The sequence below is a fragment of the Sciurus vulgaris genome (genome assembly GCF_902686455.1).
Source record: "Sciurus vulgaris genome assembly, chromosome: 17".
NCBI classification, from domain to species: domain Eukaryota; kingdom Metazoa; phylum Chordata; class Mammalia; order Rodentia; family Sciuridae; genus Sciurus; species Sciurus vulgaris.
Genome location: NC_136478.1, coordinates 54,751,174 through 54,760,551, shown reverse-complemented (window position 1 = coordinate 54,760,551; position 9,378 = coordinate 54,751,174). Strand labels below are relative to the sequence as shown.

The following is a 9,378-nucleotide window of genomic DNA, read 5'->3' as shown; positions in this document are numbered from 1 at the left end:
ATATATTTAAAAAACAGCAACTAATGGGTAAACCAAAAAGCAAAGGGAGGAGAAATTGATGAAAGAATTTGGTGGAGGGCTGGGGTTGTGGCTCAGTGGTAGAGCACTTGCCTAGCACGTGTGAGGCACTGGGTTCCATCCTCAGCACCACATATAAATAAATTGAATAAAATAAAGGTACATCAACAACTAAAAAAATTTTTTTTAAATTTTTTAAATAATTACACTCAGCAGGTAGTAAATGTTCTTTAAATATTAGCTGTAAATTTTAAGTATTCTAGAGCCAAAGGGCAGAAATACTGAGCCCAGCAATTGGGGTCCTTTGGCAGGAATGTCGATTCATCCCGCAGGTATTTATTGAACATCTACTAGGTGTCAAGCACTGTTCCAGGCTGGGGATGTGGGAGGTGAGCAAACACCCACAAGTCTCTGTCCTCTTAGAACTTGTTGACATGTCATGTGTTGATGATGATAACTGCCATGGAGCAAAATAAAGTGACAAAGGTGGGGGGTTGACTTTGAAGTAGGGTGGTCAGGAAAGGATTCTCTGCAGACATTTGAGTGGAGACCTAAAGGAAATGAGGGGGTTGGTGGCAACAGCTGGGAAGGAAAGACATGAAGCCTTTGAGGAAGGGGTGTGTGTGGCATGCTCAGGACGTTGAGGACAGAGGTGGGAGAGGCCCTGTCTCTTCAGACCTCGTAGACCTTGGTGGGGACTTTGGTTTTCACTGAGAAAGAGATGGACATAACAGGCAACAGGGAAGTTAGGGGGAGCTCTTGATATCGTAGACACCTGCTGGGAATGGCTACTGGGGGCAATGTGTTGTGTTTCTTTTTGAGACCGGGTCACACTGTGTTGCCCAGGTGGGTCTTGAATTCCTGAGCTCGAGTGACCCTCCTGTACCAGAGTACCTGGAACTACACGTATGTGCCACCATGCCCAGCAAATTTCTGTTTTGTTTCTCTTTCTTCATCTGTGTACACATCTGTTTCTTTGATGAAAGGGGAGCGGCCTGGCAAGCCCTATCTTCCCCTGGGTTGGTTTTCACATCATGTGTGCATCCTCTGTCAGTGCAGAGATTTTCCTCATTTCCTTTGTCTTTTGTTCCTTTCTAGAGCTGCATAGTCTTTTTATTAAGCGAGTGGATGGTCATTATTTTCAGCCAGTCTCCCCAAGTGAGAGCACATGGTTTGCTTCTCGCATTTTGCTATTGCAAATAGCACTGAAGTGGATGGATATCTGTGATTGCTATCCACATGAAATCATCTCACGTTTTGCAGCATGAGTTTGAAAGATGCTACAGACTTCCCCTCATTTTTCAGAACAGTCCCATAGAACTCCAGAGACTGACTGAAGCACGATGGCTGTCAGCAGTCTTCTCTGATGTGGTGAGTCCCTGCTGTGTGCTGGGCTCTCAGTTCCTCAGAGCCGTGTTAGAAAGTTTGCTCTGGTGTCTAGTCCAGAGTACAGCCCAGATGGAGAGGCAGGAGGCAGAGATCAGTGAGGTGGCTGCTGTACGTTCATTTAGTCATCATTTAGCATTTGTTTGTGGTCAGCCTGCTGGGGGTAAAGTGCTGGACTTGAGGCTTAGAGTCCCCCTTCTGACTGGGAGACCGCCCTCCCCCACATGACACCTGTGCACACATACATGAGCCAGAGAGACCAGCCCTGGGGGAGAGGGGAAGGCTGGCTGACTGGGAAGGACAGTCAAGCCCTTTATATTGGGATGAGAGTCTGTCCCAACCCTTGTGCAAGGGCCTAGAGCTCAAGCCAACCCCTTCTTTTACAGAGAGTACCTGACAGCAGCCATGGCAAGTGGCAGTGGGGACAGTGTCACCCGCCGGAGCGTGGCATCACAGTTTTTCACACAAGAGGAGGGGCCAGGCATTGATGGCATGACCACCTCAGAGAGGGTGAGTGCGGCAGAGGGCTGCAAGTGGGCAGGCACAGTTCTGGCCTCTGGTCGACATGCCCCCGGCGATGCCCTGGGAGTCAAGGGACCGGCAGAGCCAGCTTCATCCCGCCTCTCCCCTCCCTCCAGGTGGTGGATCTCTTGAACCAGGCAGCACTGATCACCAACGACTCAAAGATCACAGTGCTCAAGCAGGTGAGGGCAGGGTCCTGGTGGGGCGGGACAGGAGTGGGGAGCTGGGAGCCTGTGGAGTGAGAACTGTAGAGCTCACCTCGCGAACGCCTGCCAGGAGCTCTGCTGGGCCACACGCTCCCATTCAGTTCTCTCCGAAGCCCCACGGAGTGGGGGTGTCACTGCACACAGAGAGCAGAACCGAAGTCCACGTGGTCAGCAGGCTGCTCTGCTGCTGTCTAGCTGAGCTGGTGCAGTCCCGAGTTTTGCTCTTCGTCTTTGCCTTTCCTTTCTACCAGGGTTCAGTCTGGTGGGGAAGACGTGCCTGTCACCAGGCCATTGTGGCCAGAGTAGTCAGGGCTGGCCAGGAATCTCCTGGCCTAGGGACAGCTGGGGGTGGGGGTCAGGAAGGGCCTTCTGGAAGAGGGGACATCTGAGCCAAGCCCTGGAGGATGGAGTGGCAAGAGGCACACCAGTGAGAGGGAGAGGGTGTGGTGACAAGGGCACAGAGGTGAGCAAAAGGCAGAGGAGGGCATAAGCTTGGGGGCTGGGCATGGAGCAGAACAGGAGGCGGTTGAAGTCCAGAGATTGTGGGGTCAGGTTGCCTATGTAAGAACCTCAGTTCTGCTTCTGGCTCAGTGTGACCTTGGAGAACCAGTGCCACTTCTGAGGTAGAGCCAGTGCTGACAGCAGCATGGTCGTGGGGCCACTTACCCACAGTACCTCAAACCCCGGGAGTGAGGCCCTGCACCAGCTCTGGACTGGGAAATCCATGGGAAGGGCTTAATCTAAAGAGCTGGGCAGGTGTGAGGGTCTTGGAAATGGGTTCTCACGATCATAGGATGCTTGCTAAATGGTGGCAGTGTGGAGTGGGGGGAGCTGTCAGTCAGGGGAGGCAGTCCAGACCTCAGGAAGGTCGAGCCTGGCACCCACTTCCTTCAACTCCTGTGCCTCACGTCCTCACCACCTACCTACCAGGCCCTGCACCTTGTGGGCTCCTGCGGAAGCCTCCCAGCAACCCTGTGAGCTGAAGGTTAAGGGCTCATTTTACAGAGTAGCTGACTGAAGCTCAGGAGGGGTGGCCAGTTTCCCAGGATCTGGGTAGTGAGTGGCAGAGCTGGTAATTGAACTGTTTTCCCCCCTACTTCTATATACAAGGATTGGATCCTGATTTGTAGGTCTGACCTTCCTTCCCGCCCCAATCTCTTTCCAGGTCCAGGAGCTGATCATCAACAAAGACCCCACACTGCTGGACAACTTCCTGGATGTGAGACGACCTGAACGGGCCTGGGTGAGGGGAGGGGTCTGCTGGCCCCTGCGCACCTTCCTGACTTCTCTCTGACATTGCAGGAGATCATCGCTTTCCAAGCAGACAAGTCGATAGAAGTGCGAAAATTTGTCATTGGTTTCATCGAGGAGGCATGGTATGGGCGGCATGGGGGGCATTCCTGGTGGCATTAGCCTGTTGGGCTCTTAGTCTGGCACCTGCCCTGGGGTCCTGCCCTCTGCTTCCTGGACGCATTCTCCCTCCCGTGTATGCTTATTCACTAACAAATACCTAATAAGATGGCACCTCGGGGACCGTCCATGATTCCTCAGGCACCTCACGCGTCACGTTCCCATCATGAGTGGGGGCTGTCTCCCTGCTTTCAGAGTGCATGCCGCGGCAGCTGGTCATTTTCAGCCACTCCCTCTGCCCTGGGCCATGCTACCATTCCCTACTGCCCAGATTACTTCACTGGCCTTCTTTCTGGCTCCTGTTTACTGGTTGACTCTCCCCCCCCCCCTCTTTTAATTGAAATGAAATTCATACAACAAAAATTTAGCTATTTTAATATATTATTATATACTATTTTCTTCTTAAGAGACAGGGTCTCACTGTTCTCCAGGCTGGCCCTGAACTCCAGGGCTCAGCGACACGCCTACCTCAGTTTCTACAGTAGCTGGGACTACAGGTACACAGCCTCACACCTGGCCTTACCATCTGAAAGTGAGCCGTTCAGTAGCATCTAGTTCCACAGCCTCTCACCCCCCAACCCCCAGGGGAAGCACCCCTCTCATTCCCTAGAGCGACCCTGCTGAAATGGAAATCGGGTGTCATCACTGCCTGGCTTCCAGAACCGCTCTCAGACCCCCCTGCCCACTCTCTCACTGAGGTTAAAGCCCAACTCTTCACCTGGCCCCATCTCCCTCCTCGCCCTCCATCTCCCTCTCTGCTCCTCAGAAAACATTGGGGAGTGTTGAGTCTGTCCACTCACTGTGCCCACTAGGGACCCTGGGCCCCAGGTGGACACATGGTGTGCTCTTCCCTGGGTCTCTCTCAGAAAGCCCTTCCTGCCCCCTCCTGTGCTGCACTTTGTGGCGTTCCCCACCAGTTGAAATTACCTCAGTAATTTCCTTGCCCACAAAAACATCAGCTTCACAAGGACAGGACTTGACACTTCTGTCTTATTGAACACTGTATCTCCAGGACCTGCCTGAAACAGGGTTGGAGCCAGCAGAGACTGTATTTGTAGAACAAGTGAATGAATTTTATCGAAACTAATCACAGGATACTTCTGCCTGCACACTATTAGGTCTTTCCCTAATTTTTGCCTCTTCTTATGGAAAGGGAAGCAGACTCTGAATGGTAAAGCGACTTGTTGCAGTTGAGTCATTTACTCATTGAATCATTAGGTGTTTACTTGATGCTTTGTGACTAGAAGGAAATGAAATAGCCCAGATGAGTGTTTTCTGATTGCCAGGCACTGTTCTAGATGCTGGACCTACTTCAGTACTTGATCCTCAGCATGACACTTTGGGTCAGTTACTTGACTAATTTAATTGAATAGAAAACTGAGGTTTGGAGAGGTGAAATGAGTTTTCTTAAGGTCACAGCTGGTTTCTATCACAACTGGAATTTTAGCCTGTATGTGACATCAGAACCCAAATTGTGTTTCCCCTTTTACTGGGAGAATTTATAAATTTTTTGAGTTTACAAAAATTTAATTGTTCAGCAAGTATGTGCCATGCATTTGCTGTGGACCAGGCATTCGTGTCAGGCTGTTGAAATCCAGTAGTGAGCACGACCAGGTATGGCTCCTGCCTCTGCGGAGCTGAAAGTCTTTTTTTTTTTTTAATACTGATTTGATTAACATTTAATTTCACATTGTAATGTGTACTGTAAGAATTACATGTATGTGCTGAGCATTAATGGTTGGCCTTAAATTCCTTTATTGACCAGTTGCTTGAGGCCTTTTGTTCTTTATGTTAACAAAGGTGACCCTGCTGTTACTCAGAAGTAGGATAGGGTCCCCACTTAAATAAACAAAGCTAATGATTGTATAAAAGGAAGTGATTTAAGTAACATGGATGGTTGGTATTTAGCAAATGCTTTCCAGGGGTCAGGTTCTAAGCACTTAATTGTTGCAATTTTTACAACCGTGTACCCGAAGTAAGATAAAGCCACATTCACACAGTTGTCTTTCTCTATTGCTTTCATGTGAAAAGCAGGGCCTTAAGAGGGTAAAGGAGAGGGTGTTGTGGGACCAACCAAGATAGAGGGTTCAGGGGCAGCTCAAACCTGCCCCTGAACCCTCGTTCTAAGCTAGATGCAGACAAAGCAGGTGTAGTCCTTGACCCAGCCCCCTCCATTCCTGTTCCCTGAGAGTTCCTTTTCTGCCTGGATACCAGGTTCCCAGAACCTGCCCTAACACCACCTTGACCTTGAGCCTTTTCCTCCGCCCTCCAGCAAACGGGACATTGAGTTACTGCTGAAGCTGATTGCAAATCTCAACATGCTCTTGAGGGATGAGAATGTGAATGTGGTGAAGAAGGCCATCCTCACCATGACCCAGCTCTACAAGGTGGCCCTGCAGGTGAGAGCTCTCTCCCCACCCAGCAGCTTCCCATCTGACAGTCTCATCATAGACAATCTTTTGAGCTTCAAATCAGGTTCAGACCACATTCTTCATGGTCAAAGTGTGCTGTTGGTCTGTGGGACCAGACAACAAGGGGATCTGATGTTGTCTATTGGGTCAGGAAATTGCCATGAACCCATCCTTATTTCTACCAATCTATTCATTTATTCATAAAGCAAACATTCCCCAAGCACCTCCTACCTGCCATCCCTGTGCTAAATAATGTAGGGTCACAGGAGTGACCAAATACTCCTCAAGTGCCTTCACAGTACTCAACTCAGTGAGGGAGCCAGGCACTGATGGAAGAGTCACAGGAACATTGATTCGGGGCTGGGATATGGAGAGGACACACTAGCATACTGTTCACTGGTGTCCATGAAATGAATGAAGCCGCTTTACCACTGCTACCCTGAGGTCAGCGTTGCTACTCCTTTGTTTTCCGTAGGATCCCAGACCATCACGGGGTTATTGCCATGAATCATACCTGGGCAGGGCCAGACAGGGTCCTGTCCTCAGCATCACCTGACACTGAGCTGGGAACAGTCGGAACTCTGTTAACTGGATGAATATTCTCGTCATTCACAGGTCTCTAGGAGTAATGCAGGGTGCCGGTGATTGATGTGTTGTCCCTCTCTGTCTTTTTCTTCTATCTCTCCCTGGCAGTGGATGGTGAAGTCACGTGTCATCAGTGATCTGCAGGAAGCCTGTTGGGACATGGTGTCTGCCATGGCTGGAGACATCATCTTACTGCTAGACTCTGACAATGATGGAATACGGACCCACGCCATCAAGTTTGTGGAGGGCCTCATTGTCACCCTGTCACCCCGCATGGCTGACTCAGAGGTACCCCGACGCCAGGAGCATGACATCAGTCTGGACCGCATCCCTCGAGACCACCCCTACATCCAGTACAGTGAGTGGCGCCCGTCCTCTGCTGCCCTCGTGCACACTGGCGCCCTTCCCACCTCCCCTTGCCTTTGTTTTAATGAGGTTTTTGGGTTTTTTGTTTGTTTGTTTGTTTTTAGTACATGGACACAGTACCTTTGTTTTATTCATTTATTTTTTTGTGGTGCTGAGGATGGAACCCAGTGCCTCACACATGCCACTCAGCCCAAGCCCCAACCCCTTGCCTTTGCTTTAATTTCTGAAACAACATAATGCAGCAGCTCAAAGTCCTGAGACTCGGCTTCAGTCCTGACTTCGCCACATGCTTGTGTGACTGAGCAAGTTGCTCCTCTGAACTGTCCTTTCCTGTCTTGCACAGGCTTGTAGTGAGGTTCTGTGAGAATGCAAGCTAATAAATCCCAGTTGTTTCATGGTTTTCTTTTTTTTTAATGTTTTGTTTTAGTTATAGGTGGACACAGTACCTTTATTTTTATGTGGTGCTAAGAATCCAACTCAGTGCCTCATACATGCTAGGTGAGCACTCCACCACTGAGCCACAGCCCCAGCCCCTGTGGTTTTCTTAATCAAATTATAAAAGTAGTACATACCTGTGCTGTAGGTGGCAAGCAATACGGACAGGAGGTGTGGAGGAATAGCCTCCCTGGGAAGAGTGTGGCTTCCTTCCAGACCACTTCCGTGGACGCCGTGTCTGCTGTGTTTGTTTGCTTTTTGCTTTGCAAAAGCAAGACCATGCTTCATATTTTCTGCTGAAAGACATTAGAGTGTCATGGCTTGTGTTTTGAATCTCAGCTCTTCCCTTGCACAAATGACTTATTCTTTCTTTCTCTGAGCCTTTTTCCTTGTTGCTAAACTGGGGACCATTATTATGGCATCTACTTTAGGTTCGAGGTCTGAGATTTGGTAAGATAGTATGACTGGCATCAGAGCATTCCACCAGTGTTACTATTCTGTGTATCATTTAACAACCTCTAAACAATACGAGTGACATCCTTCCCTACCAAAACCACGTTCACATGCTCCCCAGTATTCTATGGTGTGGTGGCCTCATGTTATGACAAGCAGTTCTCTGTCATCAACATTTACATTGTGTTTTATTCACTATTTCAAATAATATGGAATTCATTGTGTTTACCTACCAAACTTTTAAGCATTAAGTATTAGGGACTGGATTAAGGACAGTGTTGCTACAAGAAACTTGAACTCTTTGTTTATGTATGTATATGTATTTGACAGTGTAGTTCTCTTTGGGAGAGGTACTAAGGATTGAGATGTGACTCGGGTGATTAACCACTGAGCCACATCTCCAGCCCTTTTTTATTTTTTAGTTATAAATGGATACAGTACCTTTATTTTGTTTACTTACTATGTGGTGCTGAGTATCACACATGGCTAAGCAAGTGCGCTACCACTGAGCTGTAGCCCCAACCCTTATTTTTTTGGGGGGGGGCAATTAGGGAGGGTACCGGGGATTGAACTCAGGGGCACTAGGCCACTGAGCCACATCCCTAGCCTTATTTTGTATTTTATTTAGAGACAGGGTCTCACTGAGTCACATAGCACCTCACTGTTGTTGCCAAGGCTGAATTTGGACTCAAGATCCTCCTGCTTCAATCTCCCGAGCCTCTGGGATTATAGGTTTTCCACTGTGCCAGCTTAGTTTTTATTTTGAGGCAGGGTCTTGCAAACTTACCTAGGGCCTCACTAAATTGCTGAGCCTGGCCTTGAACTCAGGATCCTCCCTCCTGCCTCAGCCTCCTGAGCCACTAGGATTACAGTCATGTGCCACTGTGCCCAACAACAATGTAGTTCTTGTAATCAGTTTCCTATGGATGGATATTTAAAATTATTTCTGGTCTTCTGCTCTTCCAATCCTATGCTTTTAACGTTCTCAAAACTTAATTTTTATTCTTAATAATAGTCTCATAGGCCAGACGTGGTGGTGCCCAACTGTTCAGGAGGCTAAGGCAGGAGGATTATAAGTTTGAGGACAGCCTGGGCAATTTAGCAAGATCCTATCTCAATATTTTAAAAATAAAATAAAATAAAAATAAGGCTGGGGGTGTAGCTCAGTGGTGGAACACCCATGACTCTAAATTTTCTTTCTCCTGTTATCTGGACATCTGAGTATCAGGACCCAGACTTCCTTTAAATCCCAGGAGGTTCTCTCTTCAAAGGGCTGGGAGAGGGAACCCTGCTAACAGTTTTCTCCTTTTCCTCAGATGTGCTATGGGAAGAGGGCAAGGCAGCCTTGGAGCAGCTGCTCAAGTTCATGGTGCACCCTGCCATCTCCTCCATCAACCTGACCACTGCACTGGGCTCCCTCGCCAACATCGCCCGCCAAAGACCCATGTTCATGTCTGAGGTGATCCAGGCCTATGAAACCCTGCATGGTAAGTTGAGCCCCTCCCTCACCTCCCCACTGGTCACACTGCCCTTGCCTCAGGAGATATGAGCTAGCTAGTCGCTGTAGCCAGCTTGGGCACAGAGAG

General features: G+C 48.9%; 1 protein-coding gene across 5 annotated transcripts in view; it reads left to right on the top strand.

The window, feature by feature from the left end:
* The window catches only part of SYMPK (symplekin scaffold protein), a 34,145-nt gene that overhangs the window by 1,497 nt on the left and 23,270 nt on the right, over positions 1 to 9,378 (top strand). For 2 of the 5 annotated variants that reach the window (XM_079117412.1, XM_079117411.1), the window contains exons 2-8: positions 1,791 to 1,914; positions 2,043 to 2,108; positions 3,298 to 3,351; positions 3,435 to 3,508; positions 5,815 to 5,941; positions 6,647 to 6,896; positions 9,109 to 9,279. In XM_079117412.1, the coding sequence (XP_078973538.1) occupies positions 1,810 to 1,914; positions 2,043 to 2,108; positions 3,298 to 3,351; positions 3,435 to 3,508; positions 5,815 to 5,941; positions 6,647 to 6,896; positions 9,109 to 9,279 (847 nt within the window). In that variant the 5' untranslated portion in view covers positions 1,791 to 1,809. Of the gene's footprint in view, positions 1 to 1,116; positions 1,177 to 1,281; positions 1,390 to 1,790; positions 1,915 to 2,042; positions 2,109 to 3,297; positions 3,352 to 3,434; positions 3,509 to 5,814; positions 5,942 to 6,646; positions 6,897 to 9,108; positions 9,280 to 9,378 lie in introns of those variants that run through there. The other 3 variants (XM_079117415.1, XM_079117413.1, XM_079117414.1) reach the window with 3 other exon arrangements.